This window comes from Giraffa tippelskirchi, chromosome 4 (genome assembly GCF_054371585.1).
Source record: "Giraffa tippelskirchi isolate mGirTip1 chromosome 4, T2T-mGirTip1v1.2.pri, whole genome shotgun sequence".
Classification (NCBI taxonomy): Eukaryota; Metazoa; Chordata; class Mammalia; order Artiodactyla; family Giraffidae; genus Giraffa; species Giraffa tippelskirchi.
The window spans coordinates 48,508,639-48,533,209 of NC_137278.1; the positions used below are offsets into that span (position 1 = coordinate 48,508,639).

At 41.0% G+C, this 24,571-nt stretch overlaps 1 protein-coding gene across 4 annotated transcripts in view; it reads left to right on the plus strand.

Moving 5' to 3' along the window:
• Nucleotides 1–24,571, plus strand: part of CTNNA2 (catenin alpha 2) — a 1,291,223-nt gene that overhangs the window by 416,258 nt on the left and 850,394 nt on the right. For all 4 annotated transcript variants that reach the window (XM_081596598.1, XM_081596599.1, XM_081596600.1 and 1 more), the window contains 2 exons: nt 15,479–15,598; nt 22,246–22,512. In XM_081596598.1, coding sequence (XP_081452724.1) covers nt 15,479–15,598; nt 22,246–22,512 — 387 coding nt within the window. The remainder of the gene's footprint in view (nt 1–15,478; nt 15,599–22,245; nt 22,513–24,571) is intronic.

A 24,571-nucleotide genomic window follows, 5' to 3' on the forward strand; every position in this document is an offset into this window, starting at 1 on the left:
TAGCATTCTCTGTGCTGGGATTCCCAGGTGGTTCAGTGGTAAAAAACCTGCCTGCTAATGCAGGGGATGCAGGAGACATGAGTTTGATTCCTGGCTTGGGAGGATCCCCTGGAGGAGGATCCACTCCAGTATTCTTTTCTGGAAAATCTCATGGACAGAGGAGCCTGGCAGGCTACCATCCATGGAGTTGCAAAGAGTTGAACAAAACTGAACATGCATGCATGCACGTTCTGTGGAAAGCCATTTCTGCCCCTTCTGGGGAGTGATGAAAGCAAAAAATACTCTTCCCTGAACGGCCCGCATGTGGCTGGTGCTCATGAAGTCTGGGTCTGTAGAGTGCTGCATGGCACCAGTTGATGCTTGGAATACTGCCTTTTATCCGTCTGTTTTGACCAGTGCTGTCGCTGGTAGTATCACACTGCAGCCTGTCCTAATGTAGAGTCAATTATATCCTCTTCCCGACACAGCAGATTAAGAGAAGTTAAAAAAAAAAAAAAAGATTTAGCACAAAATATAGAAAGGTCAACCCAGCAATATTAAGTAGTCCTGTCAGACTGTCAGCAATAAAATTAAAAATAATTGTAAGACTAAATAACACATTTGTACTCGAGTATAACTGCTGCAGGGACAGTAGTGGTGGAATGGTGCCCTCTTGTGGCGTCAGTGAGGAACTGCAGATTCTGGTGTTCTCACTGAGTCAATCAGGGTGTCATGGGGCTAGTGCTCCAACCAGGTAAAAAAGACAATGTGTCAACAATTAATTGCAAATAGACATAGTATACAGTTCTACTTAGCATTTTTGTTTTTTCCATAGCAGCACATCCTTTCATAAACAAATTAGTCTGCTAGCATCTATTTCGGAAAAGGCGATGGCACCCCACTCCAATACTCTTGCCTGGAAAATCCCATGGACAGAGGAGCCTGGTAGGTTGCAGTCCATGGGGTCGTGAAGAGTCGGACATGACTGAGCGACTTCACTTTCACGGAGGAGCCTGGAGGGCTGCCGTCTATGGGGTCGCACAGAGTCGGACACGACTGAAGCGACTTAGCAGCAGCAGCAGCAGCATCTATTTATCTGTTTTTAACAAGATGAGGATCTTCCCCGGTGTCTAAGTGGTAAAGAACACACTTGCAAATGCAGGAGACACAGGAGATGCGGGTTTGATCCCTGGGTTGAGAAGATCTCCTAGAGAAGGAAAAGGCAACCCACTCCAGTATTCTTATCTGGGAAATCCTCATGGACAGAGGACCCTGGTGGGCTGCAATCCATGGAGTTGCAGACAGTCGGACAATGACTGAGCAGCTGAGCACACACGTGAGATGAAGGAAATATCATTACCTGTTTTGATGCAGCAGATTAGAAATGATCATCTGTTCCATTATCAAGGTTTCTTCCAAATAAAAGTGAATTTCTTTAGCAAATGGATGATAGAACATAGATGGGCAAAAGAGTGGCAGGTGATTCCTAATGATAATAAAGTAGTAACCTGATTTTCTGTTGGATCTGAACATTAATTAATACAGTATAGGGAGTCCTGTAGCTTCCGGCCATGTTAACCACTGTATAGCTATTTTACCTTTGAGCATTACAGATAATATTTTACTTTTTATCTTTTAGGCCATGTGCCAAAACTTTATTGCTGTTCTTTCCAGATATTGATTTATTTTCTTGTTTCTGAGTAACTTACAGGAACATGGACAGAATTGCCTTCTTATCAGAAACCTGTTTCCATGTTTTTGCATCAATAATTCACTGAGTAGATGAAGGAGAGTCCATTTATTCTCCTAAAAGGCCTGCCTTCATTTTCTGTTCTGCAGAAATTGTTGGCAAATTGAGGAATCCTGAGCAAATCATTCAAATCGAGTCAAGAATTGGGAATTCTACAGAGATTGTGTGATTTGGCAGAGTATAGGTTTTTACATTCTGCTGCCTTGAAATTACATTTGTAAACTTAAGTTTTTATGCTGCTATAGTTCATCTTTTCATATAACCAGGCCTCCTAGGTGGCACTAATAGTAAAGAACCCGTCTGCCAGTGAAGGAGACATCAGAGACACAAGTTCAATCCCTTGGTCAGGAAGATCCCCTGGAGGAAGGCCTGGCAACCTTCTCCAGTATTCTTGCCTGAAGAATCCCATGGACAGAGGAGCCTGGCGGGCTACAGTCCATGGGGTTGCAAAGAGTCAGACATGACTGTGAAGCAACTTAGCACACACACGTAGATATTCTAACTGCTCATATGAAGCTAGTTGCTTTATTTTGTAAGTATTCATGTGTGCTTTAATGTTGAGCTCTCTTGAATATATTTTATTCAGGATTCGATATGGCCATCAAAGGTTTTTGCTACTGTAGTTATTTTGAATTCAGAAAGTTACTGATGAAATAGTGAGTGACATGTAGTTCAAAGCTGAGTTATCGCCAAAGTGGGAATTTGATGTTCCTGAGTGAAGCTAAAAGAATCATTTGCACATCAGATATCATTAAAAACTACTGAATTATAATCACTTGCATTGTTGAAGTTGCTGGTGAGTGATTCCCTGCAGACACCTGGTGTATCCTGTAATCAGTTGACATTGTCAGTGTGTTAGGCTGAGACGTGACACTTCACACTTTGAAGGGTGTCTCGCATTTCAATCAGTGATCAAGAAGAGCGATATTTATTTTCCCTAGTCTCCGAATGAATGTAATCAGATTCTATTGTTCAGTTCTTGGCATTGGTGATGACATTACACACAGACTCACCTAGACGTGTGTGTGTCAGAGGAAACAATCACTTTTTTCTGTACTCAAGCTGAGTCCTGGAATAATGATGTTCTCAGTTGTCTCAGAACTTCTCCCTGGAAAGCCAACAGCAACATAGAAACACAACCCTTTACTAAACTTCTCAGAAAATTCAGATTATCTTTGAGACTACCAGGGGCCAAATATAATGCTGCTGCCCAGTTGTTTTGGGGGTAGATTTAATATTACCTATACTTTTTTGTAACATTAGCATCAAATGGACTAGAGAATCCCCAATAACATTATTTCTCAATAGTCTTATGTTTCCTCCTGCAGCTCTCATATGGTTTAAAAAAAATTTTTTTTTTTATTGTAGTATGGTTGATTTACAATGTTGCTTTAATTTCTGCTGCACATAATGTGGCTCTTATGTTTGAATAACAGCAAGCAATTAGTATAAAATATCCTTGTCTCTAACTGTAAATGTTTAAATTACTGCCCACATTCTTAGCATGCATTTTTCATCAGAGCTGTCATGGCATTAACTTCATACAGCTGAGTTGTTTAGAATTTATTTATTTATTCAGTTATCCTTTCAAGAGATACTTATTGGATGACTACTGTGTGCAGAACATTGTGCCACAATACATAACTTCAAAGGTAAATAAGACTCAGCTCCTGCCTTTAAAACTTTGTAGGCTGGTAGTGGGGGAGACATTAAGAAAGAGTGCAGTGCATGTTGGGAAAATTGTACATATTGCTATGGTCTCATCGGGAAGGAAAATACAATAATTAGGAAGTTTTCCATTTTTAAATAACATAAACCCAACCCAACTTAGTCTTTCAAAAAGGAAATATATTGACTCACCAAACTGAAAATCCAGAGGCAGTTAGCTTCAGGCAGAGCTTGATCAAGGTACAAATATGTGACAAGGACCAGTTTCTATGTTTTCTCAGGAAGAACACTCTTCTCTGTAGGCCCTTTTCTCATAATCTCAAGGTACTGTAAAACATTCTCATGATTACATGCTTCTAGACTAAAGATAGCAAAAAAGAAGAAATTCTCTTCCTTAGAAGCTCAAATAAAGGTTCCACAAGCTTGTTGGTTCTGTTGGTCTCTAAATCAGATACATATCTCTGAGTTAATTATTTAGAGGGGAAATGGGGCATGCTGATTTCTGAGTTTGGTCAACACCGTTCCTCTCCCTCACCACTCCCGCAAGACAAGGATGAGGTCAGTTCAACCAAATGTATTGTTGGGGAATTCAGGATAATATGAAGAAGGGCGATGTGATTGGGAAAGACGGGGCTTAAGAATGGGTCACAGTGAACAGAATGAGATTTGTGTTTTCCTGAATCAGTTGCTTGAACCAGATTGAACAGGCTGGGGTCACAAGCCCAAGCTTGAAGCTGAGAGCTAGGAGTGGAGGGTGTGGAAAGAGGCTGTGAAGAGTGAAAGTGAAAGTGTCAGTCGCTCAGTCATGTCTGACTCTTTGTGACCGCATGGACTGTAGCCCATCAGGCTCCTCTGTCCATGAAATTCTCCAGGCAAGAATACCGGAGTGTGTTGCCATTTCCTTCTCCAGGGGATCTTCCTAACCCAGGCATCAAACCTGGGTCTCCTGCATTGCAGGCAGATTCTTTACCATCTGGGCCACCAGGGAACCCCCTGGAAAGAGGTTGGCCCACATTAAAGAGTAGAGGAGGCATCATTCTGTCCAGTAATAGAGTGAAGCTACACAGTAGTTTGAGCACAGAAAGTTTAACGTGAAGAGTTATTAGCTCGATAAGAGTAACAAGGGATTGACTAGGAAGAATGCTTAAGAGTATAGGAATGGCAGATGGAAGGAGCCCTTGAGAGAGAGCCCATACACACCAGAGCCAGGATCCAGATGCTCCTGGATCACTTGATTATAGAAAGGACAGTGAGATGCCACACAAGCCAATGGAACTTGCTAGAAGTCTTCCCTTTAGGGAGTCAAGAAAAAAACTGCTCATGAAGAGATGTCTTCCTGGAGACACTCCACTACAGAATCACCCCCGGGGGCAGCTGGTGTTGGAGGAGCTGTTGCCTCTGTCCAGGGAGCCCTCCAGGACCAGCAAACAAAACCCTTTCCTCCTCTGTTGCCTGTCTGGCACATTCTCCCTACAAAACTTAACACAGGAACAATTATTAAAGGGCTCAGCCATGTGTTCACAGAGCAGGCAGAAAGCATGAATTGGGATTTGGTAACCAGCCCAAGGAGAGAATGGTTTACTGCTCCCAGCTGGGGTAGTCTTGCATAAGAGGGGAGATGGATTCTGGTGGGGCAAAAGGTTTTACCTACATAGAGCTTCACGAACTGAGGACAGAACAAAGGCATGAGAGTGAGGCAGAAATTTGGAGTATTCACAATAATAGGGTTGATTTGTTGTTGGAGCAGAGAGGGTGAGGTGGGAGGGGCAGACAGAGAGAGATGCAGGGTGGGGAGCCTCTTGATTATCATGATAATTAGTTTGGAATCTACCAAAATTGAGGGCAAGAGGAAAAGGGGGTGACAGAAGATTAGATGGTTGGATGGCATCACTGACTCAATGGATGTGAGTTTGATCAAGTTCTAGCAGATGGTGATGGACAGGGAAGCCTGGCATGCTGCAGTTCATGGGGTCACAAGGAGTTGGACATGGCTTAGCAACTGAACAACAAATTTGTTTAGATTCTGTTTACAGATTATGGGGAGCAATTGAGTAGTCCTAAACAATAAAATCAAATTCCTGATTTAGACAAATACTTTTGGTAGCAGTATGGAGAAGGAATTAGAAGAAGGGTGAGCCCAATCAAGGAGACATTTGAGAGATGTTTTACATGACCCAGGCCAGTGACTGAAAGGAAAGCTGAGTGCAGGCAGTGGCCGTGTGAACTGTAAGGGGGTAGATTTTACAGAAATTAAAGAGGTAGAAGCACTAGAACCTGCAGACTGATCAGATGGGGCAGGACCCTTAAAGATTCTTCATTATCAGCTGATCAGTACAATCCAGACCCAGACTCCAGCAGCTTTACGAGCCCATCCTTTCTGGGAAATTGAGGTGGCCCAGCTCAGGAGTTGAAAGTATGTGTTCTGGAGCAAAGTACCTGGGTTCAAACTCAGATTACCTCACACGTTTGCTATGAGACCTCTCAGGCTGGCTGTGTCACCCCTCTGGCCTCAGTGCTCCTTTGTAAAGCAGAAACAAGAGAAGTATTAACGTCAAAGACCTATTTTGGGGGACTAAATTAGATACATGTAAACCGTTTGGAACATTATCTGGTGCATCAACAAGTAATCAGTGAAACTGACTATTGTCATTATTCTTGCACAAGCTGAAAAAAACTTTGGAAATGTATCAAGCTGTATTATTGTTGTGTTTTGTAAAACATGGCACATTATGAATCAGTGACACTAGCACTTAATCGTTCTTGCTTTCTGATGAAATCATTTTCTTCACTTGCTCACAAGGAAACAGAAAATTTAATCAAGAAGGCAGCTTATCTTTAGGAGGCAGAGGGATAAAGTATGATGATGATGAGATATCAATGTCAAACCAGATTATATGATTCAACAAGTAGTTAAATATAGAATTCTATATTTGTTCATTCATTGACTTGGCCAACTCCCATTTCCAAGCTATTTAGGTTGGTGCAAAAGTAATTGCGGTTTTTGCATTGTTGAACTTTTTGCCATTTGATATTGAAATATATTCTTAAAGAAATATGGTTATGTTGAAAAGGAGCAGAAGGCTGTGGTCCTTTCCTCTGCACCATGTCATCTGCATGCCTTCTGCCTGTGGAAAACTTAGTCAAAGAATAAGTTTAATCAGAAAAATGAGAAATGCTGAAAGGAAGGACAACAGTCAAAGGAGACTAAATAATAATAATTTAGTCATTAAGTATAGTCAAGGACATTCTCAAGGTTCTTTCTCAAGGGCTGTAGATAATATTCTGAGCCATATCCTGTGAGCTGTCTTATAGATACCAAACCCCAGGTGGAGAAGTTAACTACATGACAACAGACTGTACCCAGGACTTCAGTTCAGTTCAGTCACTCAGTCGTGTCCGACTCTTTGCGACCCCATGAACTACAGCACGCCAGGCCTCCCTGTCCATCACCAACTCCCAGAGTTTATCCAAACTCATGTCCATTGAGTCAGTGATGCCATCAACCATCTCATCCTTAGTCGTCCCCTTCTCCTCCTGTCTTCAATCTTTCCCAGCATCAGGGTCTTTTCAAATGAGTCAGCTCTTCGCATCAGGTGGCCAAAGTATTGGAGTTTCAGCTTCATCATCAGTCCTTCCAATGAACACCCAGGACTGATCTCCTTTAGGATGGACTGGTTGGATCTCCTTGCAGTCCAAGGGACTCTCAAGAGTCTTCTCCAACACCACAGTTCAAAAGCATCAATTCTTCGGGGCTCAGCTTTCTTTATAGTCCAACTCGCACATCCATACATGACCACTGGAAAAACCATAGCCTTGACTAGACGGACCTTTGTTGGCAAAATAAAGTCTCTGCTTTGTAATATGCTGTCTAGGTTGCTCATAACTTTGCTTCCAAGGAGTAGGCATCTTTTAATTTCATGGCTGCAGTCACAATCTGCAGTGATTTTGGAGCCCAAAAAATAAAGTCAGCCCCTGTTTCCACTGTTTCCCCATTTATTTCCCATGAAGTGATGGGGCCGGATGCCATGGTCTTAGTTTTCTGAACGTTGAGCTTTCAGCCAACTTTTTCACTCTCCTCTTTCACTTTCATCAAGAGGCTCTTTAGTTCTTCTTCACTTTCTGCCATAAGGGTGGTGTCATCTGCATATCTGAGGTTATTGATATTTCTCCTGGCAGTCTTGATTCCAGCTTGTACTTCATCCAGCCCAGGGTTTCTCATGATGTACTCTGCATACAAGTTGGCTTGGGCTGCCGCAGTTCTGAGAATTGACCGTAAAGAAATGGGAACAAGTGCACCCTGGAACTGAAGATTCACTGTACCTAAAACAACAAAGATGATGCTAATGAGACCACTGATGAACAATTTGAAGATGACTGTTGGAGATGACTGTGCTGTTTCTGCATGTAACTCCTCCCCTGACTCTGTCTATAAAAGCTCTCACCCCCTGCTTTGAACAGATGTCAGCCTTTGGACTGATGTCTGCCACCCTCCCCCCACCCTGCAGTTGCTGGCATCTGAAATAAAGCAAACTTTGCTTTCTACCAACTTGGCCTGTTTATTGGCTTTTGAGCAGCAAGCAGCCAGACTCCACACACATACTCTTCTGGTAACAATGTTACACATCATTTTAATAAACATTTCTAGCTTTACATTTTTTGTTAATGAATTATTCAGTCAGTTCAGTTCAGCTGCTCAGCCATGTCCAACTCTTTGTGACCCCGTGAATCGCAGCACGCCAGGCCTCCCTGTCCATCACCAACTCCCAGAGTCTACCCAAACTCATGTCCATTCAGTCGGTGGTGCCATCCAGCCGTCTCATCCTCTGTCGTCCCCTTCTCCTCCTGCCCCCAGTCCTTCCCAGCATCAGGGTTTTTGCCAGTGAGTCAGCTCGTACTTGCTGCTTCTTTTATGCGTATTTTAGACTATGGAAATTATGTTAGACAGAAAGCAAAGTCTAGCAATTTTCTTATTCAAGTTCAAAATGGATCACAAAGCAGTGGAGACAGCTTGCAACATCAACTACACTTTGGCCCAGAAACTGCTAACGGACATACAGTGCACTGGTGGTTCAAGAAAGTTTACAAAGGAAATGGGAGCCTTGAAGATGATGAGTGTAATGACCAGCCATCGAAAGATGACAACAACCAATTAAGAGCCATCACTGAAGCTCTTACAGCTACAAGAGAAGTTGCCCAAGAACAGTGCTGACCATTCTATGATCATTTGGCATTTGAAGCAAATTGGAAAGGTGAAAAAGCTTGATAAGTGGGTGCCTTTTGATCTGACTAAAAATAAAAAAAAAAATTGTCAGTTTGAAGTACCATCTTCTCATTCTAGGAAACAACAATGAACCATTTCTTTATTGGATTTTGATACGTGACAAAAAAGTGGATTTTCTACAACCAGTGACAACCAGCTCAGTGGTTGGATGAAGAAGAAGTCAATAGCATTTCCCAAAGCCAAACTTGTACCAAAAAAGGGTCATGGTCAATGTTTGGTGGTCTGCTGCCCCTCTGATCCACTACAGATTTCTGAATCCCAGAGAAACCATTACATCTAAGAAGTATACTCAGCAAATCGATGAGATGCACTGAAAACTGCAATGCCTACAGCCAACATTGGTCAGCAGGAAGGGCCCAATTCTTCTCAAAGACAACTCCAGATTGCATGTCACACAACTGATGCTTCAAAAGTTGAATGAATTGGGCTACAAAGGGTTGCCTCATCTGCTATATTCACCTGATGTCTTGCAGCCACAAGCATCTCGACAACTTTTGCAGCGAAAATGCTTCCACAACTAGCAGGACTCAGAAAATGCTTTCCAAGAGTTTGTCAAATCATGAAGCTTGGATTTTTATGCTACAGGAATAAACAAGCTTTTTTCTCATTGGCAAAAATGTGTTGATTGTAATGGTTTCTATTTTGCTTAATAAAGATGTACTTGAGCATAGTTATAATGATTTAAAATTCAGGGTCCAAAACTGCAATTACTTTTCCTCCAACCTAAGAGTTTAAAATTTTGCTATAAATCCAGATGCTAATAAGAGAACTTCATATGACACCATAAGTCCGCTACATACACACGAGTTCAGTTCTAAGAGTGTGTTCGTAAGTCCAGTTTGTTCATGAGTCCAACAAAATTAGCATAGGTACCCAACTAACACGGTCAGCTCTATAGTACTGTTCTGTAATAGGTTTATAATACTTTTCACACAAATAATACATAATAAAACAATTAAACAGAAAAGTAAAACATTTTCTTCTTACAATACAGTGCCTTGAAAAGCGCATACAGGGGCTGGCATTGAGTGAACAGACAAGAAGAGCTACTGACTGGGGGAGGAGGGGGAGTTGGGAGATGGTAGAGCTGAAGGATCATCAGCAACAGGAGATGGAGGGCAAGCTGCCGTTTCACTCAATTTAGGGAATGCGTGTTGGCATCTTTGAAAGTTCACAACTTGAAAGTTTGTACATAGGGGCCTTATTGTTTTAAATCATTTCATTGGGTGTCACTTAAAATCCAATTAACTGAGTATCAAGATTAGGACCCTGGAATGAAGTCAGTCTGTCCAAACAGAGATGTTGATTGTAACAGCATGGACAGTGACTGTGCATAGCAGAACCATGTCACACAGTCCAGAAGGAGGGTCAGACTCCTGTGTTCAATGCTGTGCCAATCCTTGTATGTCTGTCTAGCTCCTAGAAGGTGCTCAAAACGTATTGAGTTAGTTCATGAATTCTCAGTCGACTTTTATTATGTCAAAGTAAATGAGTGAAATTTCAATCAGGAAAATTGGAGACTAGATTTAAAGAGTCTGTCTCAAACAAATTGACACAACTGTGGAGTAAATAATAGTGGCAAGTAGGCTTGCTCTGGAAATGGGGGTAAGGGCTATATTGAGTAGACTCTGTGAGAAGATCAAAGATTTCAAGAGTTGTGAGAGACAAGCTTGAAAATAATATCTAAATCCAGTAAAGATAGAAGACATTGTGATATCCTGTCTAGAATTTTTACTTTTCTCAGCTGTTCACATGCACAGGCCCCAGTGTTAAGGACAGGAAGACCTGCCAGAGCTGAGGGTTCTTGCCCTGGTGTTCTTCAGCCCAGACTGGCTTTTGTGAGAACAGCTGTCAGTAGTGCCCAAGGTCGGGAGGGTATTCATTACAAGGAAGGAAATGGCAACTGCTCTGAGGGCCCTCTTTATCAGCTTGTTGGAAGTGATTTCCCAGTCCAGCTTGGCACACAGAGACGCGGCAAAGTCCCCTTATAACAGCTCCCCCATGAGACCACCATGTCCTTCCACTATTCCTAGATTTCTTGTCACCTGCAGACGGTCCCAAGAGCAAGATGTAGTCTTTCCTTTTTACAGTCATTCAGAAACAATGTTTACTCTTAGGTGGATTGCACAGCAAGTCAGTATCTGTGTGTGTGTGTGTGTGTGTGCATGCGCGCGCACGTGCACGCTCAGTCGCTTCAGTCTTTTCTGGCTCTTTGTGACCCCATGAACTGTATAGCCTGTCAGGCTTCACTGTTCATGGGGTTCTCCAGGTGAGAATACTGGAGTGGGTTGCCATGCCCTCCTCCAGGGGATCTTCCCTACCCAGGGATCGAACCTGCATCTCTTGCACTGCAGGCAATTGTTTACCCACTGAGCTACCTGGGAAGCCCATGTCTGTGAAAGGAGCTCCCAATTCTTGACAGGCATTCTGCTATGTATTTGCTATTTTACATTTCCTTTTTCCCCCACCTAATGTGCCTGGTTTGTTTGAGAAAAGAGTAGAAAACTCATCTTTGGCTGCCATGTCCATTTCTATAATAGTCTTTGGTCTATTCGAGTCCTGTTACTTCTTTTTAAAATCAATATTGGCATTTTGCCTATTTATCAATTTCAAGTAGGTTTTCAAATTCATTAGAGCAGAAGGTTTCATTCTTTCATTTTCAACATTTTATATCTTTTTATTCAAATTGTCTCTTATAGATGACTTATTGCAGGATCTTCTTAAAGGCCCCATCTGAGAATTTCTGTTTTCTAATTAAAGCATTTAGCCCATTTATATTTATTTTATATTAGGACTTAGTTGGCCACCTTACTTTATATTTTCCATTTTTATTTCTTCTTTTCTTCATTTTGTATCTAATATTATTCTTAGAACAACCTTCTGTATTATCTGGACTCTGTTGCCTTCGTATTATTAATGAAGACATTGGAGTTGGAATTTAGAAAGGTTAAGTGACTTGCCCTGGATCACAGAGCTAACAAATGACAGAGCTGGGGCTCAAACACAGGCCAGTCTGACCCCATAGCCCTCCCTACACATACTGACTTATATGTGTCACTGTGGGGCAGGTAGGTGGACAGAGTGTCCCAGGTTCCTCTTCTATATAAGGATTACCTTTTAAGATGTTTGCTTTGCTTCTGTGTGTGTAAGCTCAGTCGCTCAGTTGTGACCAGCTCTTTGAGACCCCATGGACTATAGCCCACCGGGCTCCTCTGTCCATGGGATTTTCCAGGCAAGAATACTGAAGTATGTTGCCATTCCCCACTCCAGGGTATCTTCCCAATCCAGGGACTGAACCCGAGTCTCTGGTGTCTCCTGCATTGGCAGGAGGATTCATTGCTTGGCGTGTTGGAGTCAATTTCCTTTCTCCAGACACCTGAAAATAACACAAGAACATTGGCTCTGTTCAAACACAAAAACTTGATTTTCATATTGATTTTGACTTTTCAGAAGTGCCTGGATGCTGCCCATCTCTCCCCTGACCATTTCTTTTTTCTTCTTCCTCGTCTGTGTCCCTTCCACTTTGTATTTTTTCTCTCTCTTTCTCTCTCCCGCTCTGTCTGTGTATCATTTATCTCTCTAATAGCAGTGTACTGGGCTGGTGATAGTATGCTAAATCCTAGATGTTAATTCCATTCTCTCCATTTCTGTGTGGTGTAGGATAGGTTCAGGTGTGTGTTTCAATATGAGAGCTTCTCACTAGATGCCTGTCACTCTGGAACTCTGAGTATGACGAAGTCTGCCTTTACGCAGACAGACACCATCACTGGTGTTGCTCTTCCAAGGAACTTCATTGAATTAGAAACATAAATTCAGACCAGCATCTGGATTCTTCAGAGAAAAATAATAAGAAAATAAGTGATGTGTAACAAAGCAAAATAAATACTCCAAATTGGCCTGATTAAAAACCAACAAGAAGCCTGTTTTATATAAATATATATATATATATATATATAAAATGAGGCAAATCCAAGATTTAGTTCTTTCTGAGATAATTATTTTGTTCTTCCCTGGGACCAGATTTTATGTCCTAAGAAAAGATTTACAACTCAAATAAGCAGCAGGAACAAATTAACTGCCAAGAGCTTCCTCTCAGTGACGCTGTTGATAGCCACAGTAAAATGATTATAAATCTATTAGAAAAGGAGACATCACTGATGTGTTGTTTTAAAGGACTGAGATACGAGATTCTCATTAATCCATGAAAATGTTTAAATGAGCCATTTCATACTTTAAAATGCCTTTTTACTAGAGTGCCTAAAAGATATCCTAACACACAACAGTTCTGTTTTCAACTATACTTCTCTTTTCCTTGAGTATAATTAAAACCTGCATAGGAATTGGAAAAGACTAAAATTGATAAATTAAATCATTTTGTGTTTTTACAAACAGAAAGAAGAAAAAGATGAAGAATCGCCATAGATCATGAGAATGGAAATAATTTTATCTGAAGTCTAGATTGAACCCCTTTCACCATCTTTATAAGTAACTTCCATTCTGACTGCAACTCTTTCCTTAATGAAATGTTAGTCTGTTTGGTAAACTGAATGGTATTATCATATCTACAGAGGAAAGGGTGTGATGATATCCATTATCACTGGTTTATATATACCATTTTCTTTCTCCACCCAGTAAAACTTGGTGAGGAAGTCGGATTAGCAACCTTTGTGATTGTATCAAGTTTAAACAAATTGTGTATCTCTTTCACTCAGTACTGTGTTAATCTATGACTTTTTCTAGCCACTTTAGTGGTCATTTGGATCCCCACATTCTCAACCGTGAACTGTCTGTACATTATCTTTTGATTCGGTCTAAACTACAAGAGGGAATTGGAATTCTGCAGTAGGCCATACATTCTCTGTATTTTTTATTACTCTTTCAGAGCTTTGTTTTTGTTCAGTCACTAAGTTGTGTCTGACTCTTTGTGACTTCATGGACTGTAGCATGCCAGGCTTCTCTGTCCTCCACTCTCTCTCTCAGAGTTTGCTCATATTCATGTCCATTGTGTCAGTGATGCTATATAATCATCTTATCCTCTGCCATCACCTTCTCCTTTTGCCTTCAATCTTTCCCTGCATCGGGGTCTTTTCCAATGAATAGGCTCTTAGCATCAGGTGGCCAAAGTATTAGATCTTTAGTGTCAGTCATGAATATTCAGGGTTGATTTCGTTTAGGATTGATCAGTTTGATCTCCTTGCTGTCCAAGGAACTCTAAAGAGTCTTCGCCACACCACAATTTGAAAGCATCAATTCTTTGGCACTCAGCCTTCTTTATGGTCCAACTCTCAGAGCTACCATCTCTCTCTCCCTCTCTTTTTTCTGCTGCCTTTCTCAAAAGCATGTACTAGTTGAGGCCTCTCCATCAGACTCCCTTCAAAACTAAGAACTTTTGATTTTGCAAATATGATTTCCATCTTGTGCCTTGCTTACTCAAGATTATGTTCTTGGTTATTTCCAGTGATTGTTACTCTGTTCACCCTAGTTGATGCCACCTTAAATGGCAACAAAACTTCAAATTCACTTACTTCTTGAGGCTCAATGTTTTCTCTTTTATGGAATAACAAGGCATAATCACAGCTTAAAATTACAATCCCTAGGACTTCTTTGGTGGTCCAATGCTTAAGAATCTTCCTGCCAATGTAGGGAACACGGGTTCAATCCCTGGTCTGAGAACTAAGATTCCACGTTCCTTGGAGCAGCTAAGCCCATCTGCCACAACTACTGAGCCCACATTTTAGACCCCAAGAGCCACAACTAGAGAGTAGACCCTGCTCACCACAACAAGAGAAAACCTGCCAGCAGCATTGATGAACCCGTGTGCCACAACCAAGGCTCAGCATAGCCATAAGTGACTGAATAAATGAAATAAAAATAAAATTACAGTCCCTTTACTGCAGATTTGGAGGTGATGCCAAGATGCAGATTTAAACTATCTCAAGCTTTTTGCAGCCCAGGAATTCCTCCAGTTTTTGTTTACAAAGCATTTCCTCCTGTGAAGATTTCTGGTGTTTGTTTTTAAATCCATATGTCTTAAGTTTATTTTTCTTTATCTTTCTACTTGAAAGTAAAAGTCCATATTCCTTATGGAAATCACAGCTCAAAATACAAACAATGTAGTGTTTAATATGATTTAGAAGTTTAGCAATTATTATCTTTTATATAACAATTCCCAGGTGGTGCTAGTGGTAAAGAACCCTTCTGCCAATGCAAGAGACATAAGACACGCAGGTTCCATTCCAGGGTCAGAAGATCCCCTGGAGAAGGATGCGTGACCCACTCCAATACTGTTGCCTAGAGATTCCCATGGACAGAGGAGCCTGCCTGGATACAGTCCATTGTGTTGCAAAGAGTAGGACATGACTGAAGTGACACATGCATGCATCTTTTGTATAAAAAATAGTATGTAAATGTTGAACAAATTTCCTGATTATAAATGCTTGTTGGGGTACTTTTTTCCTATTATTTTATTTAAATATTAATGCATATTTTTTAACAACTAGTGTTTCTAACATGTTTAGCAATGTTGAAATTTGTAGTTGTTTATTTGCTAAGTCGTGTCCGAATCTTTTACAACCCCATGGACTGTAGCCCACCAGGCTCCTCTCTCCACGGGATTTCCCAGGCAAGAATACCAGAGTGGGTTGGTATTTCCTTCTCCAGGGGATCTTCTCCACCCAGAAATCAAACCAGCATCTTCTGTGTTGCAGGCAGATTCTTTATCACTAACCCACCAGTGAAGTCCAATATTGAAATACTATCCAGTTATAAATATATTGGATTTTTTTGTTTGTTTGTTTCAGGTGGAGGAGGCCTTGGAAGCTGTCAAAAATGCTACAAATGAGCAAGACCTTGCAAATCGCTTTAAAGAATTTGGAAAAGAGATGGTGAAGCTTAACTATGTAGCTGCGAGAAGACAACAGGTAGGAAAAAGTTTGGAAATCTAGGGGAGAAAAGACCCTGATGCTGAGAAAGACTGAGGGCAGGAGAAGAAGGGGGCAACAGAGGATGAGATGGTTGGATGGCATCACTGACTCAATGGACATGAGTTTGAGCAAACTCCGGGAGATAGTGAAGGACAGGGATGCCTGGCATGCTGCAGTTCACGGGGCTGCAAAAAGTTGGACACAGCTGAGTGACTGAACAACAACAACAAGGGGAGAAAGCGAGTGAGTTTACATAATCTTGCAGTTTTGTAGACCTGGACAGTGCGTCATCGACTGCATCAACTGCTTGTCAGATCATCAAATACCCTAGGACCTATGATCACAAAGGCAGTTTCCTACTTGGGTCAGTTCTGGTCCCACTGTACACTGCTGGTACTCCCAGTCCCCCTGGGTACTTACAGTTGATCACAGGGCACCTTCCTTGCTGGTGGGGACCACCCTGCCAACCCCACCAGACTCTAACCTTTCTCTTTTTTTTGACCTTTATTTCCTAATTTTTTAACGTAAGAAATTACATTAAAAATTGTAATTTGACACTCCCCCATCTTTGCAACATATCTACAATAATATATTGTGTGAATTTTTGCTCTACAGCAAAGTTATTGAGTTATACATATAGATATAGTTTTTAAAAATATTCTTTTCCATTATGTTTTAACTCTGGATATTGAACATAATTCCCAGTGCTAAACAGCAGGACCCTATTGTTTATCCATGTAAGAGTTTACATCTGCTGACCCCAAACTCCCAATCCATCCCTCCCTATACCTCTCCCCCTTCACACCACAGATCTGTTCTCTATGTCTAACCTGATTGAAATAAAAAATGTCAGACTGGTGTGGCACTGCGGCCACTCCCTGGGCACTGTCCTTTGCCTTCAGTTTTTGCCTCCCCACCCTGTGGACAGCACCATATATATGCAACACCCCTCTCCCAAGTATGCAGCGTGCAGAGTGAAACTTTTATGAAAGAGTTTAAGAAAACATGAGGAAAGATAGAGGAAATGCAAAGAGAGAGAGAGAGGGAGAGAGAGGAGTGGAGGAGGGAAGGAGAGCACAGGTATTGAGTCACGTTGATGAAGCTGGTTGGCCTGGGTTTTCTCTGCTCCCCGTTGTCCCAAGGTAGCACCTCCATTTGGCCAGCTCTGTTCGTTCTGTAGGGACCATTATAACTGTGTGTTCCGAAGAGTGTATCTTTTTCTTTCTTCTTAGCAAATAGCATCTTTAAATATGGGGAGATTTGTTAAAATCCTCTTCACCTGCCTTCTTGACTGCTCCCAGGATTTCTGGCAACTTCCAGTGACTTTCTCTAATGTTCTCTATGACCAGCAGAAAAGTTCTAACCAACATTTTGAGTGTTCATCTGTACCAGACAGAAGTAATACCTGGGTTACAAATCTGACCAAGATCTAGTCCCTTTCCCTAAAGAGCTTTTAGTGCTTTGTGATGGGCACATAGGCATGATTTTGTTGTTGTTCAGTTGCTCCGTTGTGTCTGACTCTTTGCAACCCCATGAACTATAACACGCCAGGCTTCTTTCGTTATTTCCCAGAGTTTGTATGATTTTAGTTCATGCGATTGCTTTTAGGTATTTTGTTATCAACAGAATCCTTTGTTCAGGTGGAATCTTGCTTGGTAGCCCATGATGTAGTGTGGTTAGGAGTGAAGTTACTCTGAAGCAAAGGTTTAAGGCCCAGAAGCTATTTATTTAGCTTGTTTCAACACCTGACCAAAAAAAAAAATTACATTGACTTTTAATTTCAGTGAACCTAGCAGGAGGCTGGGGAGAAAGGTGGGCGCCAGGACACTCAGAGTCTTGAGAGTGTTCCGATTTTATTGTAAGTAAGGAGCAAGTGGTTGAACAGTTCAGAGTTTGGTATCAAAGTCTCAGATTTACATTTTCATATTTTTCTAGATATGTTGCAAAGAAGGGGTAATGTCAAGGAGGAGAGACTAGTTGTATGTGGGTGGGACTGAAGTCATCTAGATGAATGACACTTTTGGGAAAAACTTTGTCAAAAGTCTAGGCTTTTGTTCAACTCATCCAAAAGAATTTGGGTGAGGAACACAAAAATGCAAAGGAAAAATAAACACACATTCTGAGGCTGAGGAGCAAAGAGAACAAAGAAGCAGTTTATTCAGGGCAGAAACAAAAGTTAAGGAGAGGAGTGTGGGAGCCCTTTGGACCCAGTAATGCCCCACAGGGTTGTTGATCTGCCTCTTATCTTGTAGCCCTTTGAATGTGTAGGGGTCTTTTTGATTAGGGATTGAACATTCATTGAGGGAAGAGCTGATGTATGTCCTGGATTGCACCAGCGTGCATCAGCTCCTGGTCCTGGCGTTTTTCTCTTGAAGCCATGCTACAGGTATTCTAAGAGCTGTTTTTTCCCTTAAATTTTCCCACATCAGGCACCACACGTGGAAGGTCCTACAGGGTCATCAGCAGCCTGTGCATTTATATTGTAACTGCTCCATGGTTTTCATGCTCAGAGTTTCTTGCTCAGATGCTGCAGAGTTTCTGTTTTAGTTGCCATTCCTTCATGCGTTGTGGTCTCATTAAGAGGAAAAAAAAAAACGCAGGTGACTTTGTCTTCTGCTTAATGCCTACACGTGATGAGGCCATCCTGGGGCCCTTCCCTGACCTTCCTGCCTCAGAGATGGTCTCCATTACCATGGCAGCAGTAAAAATGGAGAAAAGCCTAGGGAGTCCAAATTTACATTGAAAATAGAACACTCAGCACCTGCTGTGGAATTGGCTATGGGAGGTTAGAGAGTGATGTGACCAGTTCACATCTGAGGTTCTGTCTCAGCAAATATGTACATGGCGGTGAATTTACTGAGATGGATGAAGACTGGAAAGCGGCCAGTCTTCCAGTAGTTTCAAGCAGTATCAAGTGGTATCAAGATGTCATAGTTAAATACATTGATTTTGAGATTCTTAAAAGATATCCATGTAGAAATGTCAAATAGGAGAGAGGTGAGGGGAGATCAAACCTCATCAAATCATCAGCATGTAACTGGTATTAAAATCCATGGGAATAATATGAGATATTCACCTCAGAATGCCCATACATATGATTTATTTTTATCTCATTAACATCATTTTAACTAGTTGCTATTTCAAACTCTTTCAAGAAAATTTAGAAAAGAAGGGAAAAAAAGGCACATAGCCATCTATCAGCCACAAAAACACGGTACTTATATTTTGGTAGATTGCCTTTCAGTTGCTTATCTTCATATTTTACCATTTATATTCATGCTATACATATAAGTATGCATGTTGTATTCTTCTTTTTATTTATCTTATATTACCCATTTTATTATTTTATCGAAACTTCTTTTACTATCCACATAAAAAGTCCAGGGACTTCCTTGGTGGCTAGATGGTAAACAATCTGCCTGCAGTACAGGAGATGTGGGTTCAATCCCTGGGTCAGGACGATCCTGTGGAGAAGGGAATGGCTACCTACTCCAGTATCCTTGCTTAGAGAAATCCCTAGACAGAGGAGCCTGGCAGGCTACAGTCCATGGGGTCGTAAAGAATCAGACATGAATGAACAACTAACACTTTCACTTCACAAAGAGTCCATCAAATGAGAACTTCAGTAGTTTACTTAACCAGTTCTTCATAATGTAGCATTTACATTGTTTACAGTTTTCTTCCATGTGATTAAAAATGTTTCTAAAAATATCTTTATGGAAAGAATTCCCTACTCTCTATTTCTCACTTTCATATTTAGATTTTCTTATTAGTGTAGATACTTCAGAATGGAATATAAAATTTCTGACCAGGTGTTCTGGAAGTTAATTAAGACCTTTTATAACTTCCAATGGCACTGCCTAGATTGTCCAGTGTAAAGGATTCCCTCACATGTTGGTTCCCTATTTATCTGTGTTGAGCTTTAGGGCTGAAAATAAGTTGTCTCGGTTTAGAAATATTGTTGACTGGCATAGATCTATTAGTGCCTAAGCAGAAGGGGATAGATGGCTCAATTGTTTACTGCTTTTTAAAAATAAATTTATTTATTTCATTATTTTTAATTATTTGAGTGTTGCTGCTTGGAGGCTTTCTCTAGCTGCTGTGAGCAGGGGCTACTCTTTGTTGCAGCTCACAGGCTTCTCATTCCAGTGACTTCTCTTGTTGCAGAGCACAAGCTTTAGGCGCATGGGCTTTGGTAGTTGCGGCACTGGGGCTCAGTAGTTGCAGTGTGCAGCTCCAGGATTCGTGGGCTTCAGTAGTTGCAGCACACAAGCTCAGAAGTTGTGGCACATGGGCTCAGTTGCCCCACATCATGTGGAATCTTCCTGGATGGGGGATTGAACTCATGGCCCCTGCATTGGCAGGCAGATTCCTTTCCACTGGGCCAGGGAAGTCGGGTTATTTACTTCTTATTGTCAGTTGGTCTTACCAATCCTAGATATCAAATATAATATGCTTGTCTCAGAATTATTTTGACCAAAAAAAAGAGAGGGTGCAGTTTACTGTTTCCAGGTCATCCAGCTACCATGTACCAACTGAGCAAATAGAAATAGAACCCCAGTGGTTCAAATACTCTCTAATGATACATTTTGAAACTGGAGAAATTTTCTCCCAGAGATGCTCAGCTGGCAGTCTTACATGGCTCTGAGAGAACAGTACTGCCTTTAATATTTCCAAAAATACTGTGAACATTTTCTTAACAATACTCTTTAAAGCTGAAAATAAAGAGACTACCCAGTGGTACTATTTTGACATCCAAAACTTAGAAAACAAATCATCTATGATCTATTTTTTTTATTATTCCCTAAACTCAAATGATAGATCTGCCATCAAAAATGGTTTTTTAAAAAACTGAACCCCATTCTGAAAATGATAATGACGGGCCAGTGATGCAGTAAGCAAAATCAGACGAGTTTGATTTCCCATGTTTGTAATTGTAATTGATTATGGAGGCAGACACAGTGTCAGAAGATTGAAGTTTGGGTTTTCCATCTGCTGATAACTAACTGATCCACGCAAGTCACTTACTTTGTTGGTGGCTCAGTTTTTACATTCTTGCACCATTATTTATTGGATGCATTTTTATGAGCTGGATGTTGTGCTATTGACTGAAGAACCACTGAACAAGTTAGCTAGGGCTCTTTGCTCTCATTAGACATACAGTTTAGGAGAAAGACATATACTTATGTAAATGCAGTAAAGCATGATGCATTTTAATGATTGGAGGGAGGAGGGACTTGTGGGAGCAGCTAGAAGGAGAGTAGCTTAGAGAGTTGGATGGAGAGTGGGTTTTCAGGAGATGGGCCCCATTGAGGGAAAGGATAGGCTGGAACAGGGAAGCTCAGATATTTCACATGGGAAGAGCAGTATGTACAAATTCTTAGCAGCTAGAGAGAGGAGAGGTAGAAATATACGTAGAAAAAATATTTCTTCTTCAGTTGTTTTCCTACACTGACATAATTCTTAAATTCATATTGCATTTTTAAAAAACTTTATTTACTTTTAATTGGTGGATTAAATTACAATTTTGTGTTGGTTTGTGCTGTTCAACAATGTGAATCATTCATAATCATAATATAATCATTCATAATTATAATACTCTTTAAAGATGAAAATAAAGAAACTCCCCAGTGGGTACTATTTTGACATCATATATATATATATATCTCCCCTTCTTGTTAAGCCTCTCTCCCCTTCCCCCCATTCCACCCCTCTAGGTCATCACAGAGTGCCAGGCTGGGCTCCCTTTGTTATTTAGCAACTTCCCACTATCTGTTTTACACATGATAGTATATATATGTCAATACTACTTTCTCAAGTCGTCCCACCCTCATGTTCCCCCACTGTGTCCACAGACCATTCTCAACTAAGTTCATCAGTAGCGTTTTTCTAAATTCCATATATATGCATTAATATAGAATACTTGTTTTTCTCTTCCTGACTTCCTTCAGCCTGTATAAGAGGCTCTAGTTTCATCCACCTCATTACAACTGACTCAAATTTGTTCCTTTTAATGGCTGAGTATAAATCTGCCACAATTTCTTTATCCATTCATCTGTCGATGGACATTAGGTTGCTTTCATGCCCTTGCTGTTGTAAATAGTGCTGCAGTGAACATTGGGGTATATATGTCTTTTAGAATTGCAGTTTTCTCAGGGTATATGCACAGTAGTGGGATTGCTGGGTCATATGGAATTTCCCAGGCACAAAATTGTTTTATGTTATGATTTTAGATTGGTAACGTAAATAATGTATGTCATGAAATGAGCATCTTGACTTGGAATTCAGAGACTATAAATATTGTATTTTATATTGTTGTTCAGTTGCTGAGTCGTGTCCAACTCTTTGTGACCCCATGGACTGAAGTATGCTAGGCTTCCCTGTCCTTCACCATCTCCTGGAGTTTGCTCAAACTCATGTCTTATAGTTCTACTTTTTTACCTTTGTATTGATCAATACGAATTAGATTTAATGACATACCAATACCACATATAATATAGTCATTACACAGCATCTTATAAACAAATAAAGTAAAATAATAACTGAATACAAATAAAATTGATGTGGTCCTAGAAGTCTGTGATTCTAAGCTCTGTTACAGATACTTTCATGGCAAGCTTCACATTTGTGTTTTGCACACACAGGAGCTAAAGGACCCTCACTGTCGAGATGAGATGGCAGCCGCTCGAGGAGCTCTGAAGAAGAACGCCACAATGCTGTACACGGCCTCCCAAGCGTTTCTCCGCCACCCAGATGTTGCTGCCACCAGAGCCAACAGAGATTACGTGTTCAAACAAGTCCAGGAGGCCATTGCCGGCATCTCCAATGCTGCTCAAGCTACCTCTCCCACCGACGAAGCCAAAGGCCACACGGGCATCGGGGAGCTGGCTGCGGCTCTGAACGAGTTTGATGTAAGCATCTGGGTGATGTATCCAGAGGGGAGTGTGCTTTCACTGAGAAAATGTATTAGGGATGAAGGGATACCAAGATAGTATACATTGATTTACCTCTTTTGGAGGCTTCTAATAGTAAGATAAGCTACATGATATGTCACTGTTACTAGGAATCCGACATCTTGGTAGAACCTAGTATTGGTCTTTGAAGGAACTGACAACTATATTTAAGAACCTGATAGTATTCAAGCAGAAACCCTGAATACTGTAACTTTTCTTACTGTTATAGTAAGGACAGTTAGTAATTTGCATGTTTATCTTCATTATTAAGGGTTTCCCCTATGGCTCAGTGAGTAAAGAAGTGGCCTGCAATGCAGGAGACGTGCAGGTTTGATCCCTGGGTCAGGTCAGGAAGATTCCCTGGGGGAGGAACCCAGCAGGCTACAGTCCAAAGGGTCCCAAAGAGTCAGACACGACTGAGCGACTAAGCACACAGCACTTCATTATTGAAGAGGCAAATGTCCTAGGCAGTGTAGGTGTACAGTGCCCGCATGTTGTGTCTGAGTAAAGAGTTGCTCTCAATTTCTTGATTTTTCAGTCCCTGGTGATCAAACCCCACTGTCCTCTCATCCTATCCAGGATCCCGGTCTTCCTTGCATCAGCACCGCCTCACCCCGCCCCAGGTGGCACCTCTGCTAGTCCCATGAATGACTCACATTCTGAACCTGCTGTTTCTAGGGGTGTGTCCCAATGAGGGAAGTAGTGGAAGGAGGGCTCAGTGAGCCTGGGTATATTCGGGGCAACAAAATGAGCTGGAAGGATGCCTGTCATCAACGGTCCAGGCTAATAGCTCTCACCACTCCTGGGTCAGGATATGGCCCATCTGTGAGAAGCTGGAATTCAGTTGAGTTTATCTCGTGTTCAGTGAGAGCCTATATGTGTTGTGAGCTGCAGACATTTATAAATAATTAGCATCTGCTTTTAAGAGTTATGTTTTCCTGTAGAGGATAAAAAGGACAAAGAGTGAACTAAGACTCTAAATGATAAAATACAATGTAACAGAAATTCACAGGAGAAAAATAAGTTACTTCACAGCTGTGGAAAAAAAGGATGATTTTGCTCTTGAATATGTAGACATGAATTTTTGGCAGGAGGTGATTGACTGCCTGTTAGAAAAGAGGACCAGGAGGAAATGATTGTTAAAGGCATGGAAATGGATGATATAAAGGAGAGATAATTATAACATTTTGTATACAGATGAGGGCTTCCCTAGTGGCTCAGTAAAGAATCCTCTTGAAATGTAGGAGACCCAGGTTTGATCCCTGGATGTGGAAGATCCCCTGGAGAAGGGAAATGCTACCCATTCCAGTGTTCTTGCCTGGAGAATCCCATGGGTAGAGGAGCCTGGAGTCCATGGGGTGGCAAAGAGTCGGACATGACTGAGTGACTAAGCATGCACACATACCCAGATAATACGCATACACAGAAAATTCTTCCCTGTTTTCACAGGTGGCTCTCCTCTTTCCCTTATTTTTTTTAGTTAGTCAAAGAAATATATATACGTATTGAACTCAGACTATGTATTATTTCCAAAGTATTTTATAAGGATTAATTGCAATAAATTTAAAGTATTTACTAGAAACTGAGCCTTAATATGTAGTGTATTCAAAAAGGTTTAGAAGACAACATAAAATTCATTAGAACTAATAAGACACTTCAATAAGTTTATCAATTTTAAAATAAACATATAGAAGTCACTAGATTTCCATACTGTAAAAAAAAAAAAAAAATGAAATAATGGAAAAGAGATCCTGTTTACAAAATGAACAGTAAAAACAATACTTTTATTTTACTAAATTTACAAAATAATTATTTTAATACTTAATTTTATTTATTTGTGGATGCTGGAAATAATCCTGATACAGATGTAGAGGACATAAGAGAGGAAATTGTATTACTCTACTGAGGGGTGAATGAGTGCGTGAAAGTTGCTTAGTTGTGTCCAACTCTGTGACCCCATGGATGGTAGCCTGCCAGGCTCCTCTGGCCATGAACTTCTCCAGGCGAGAATACTGTA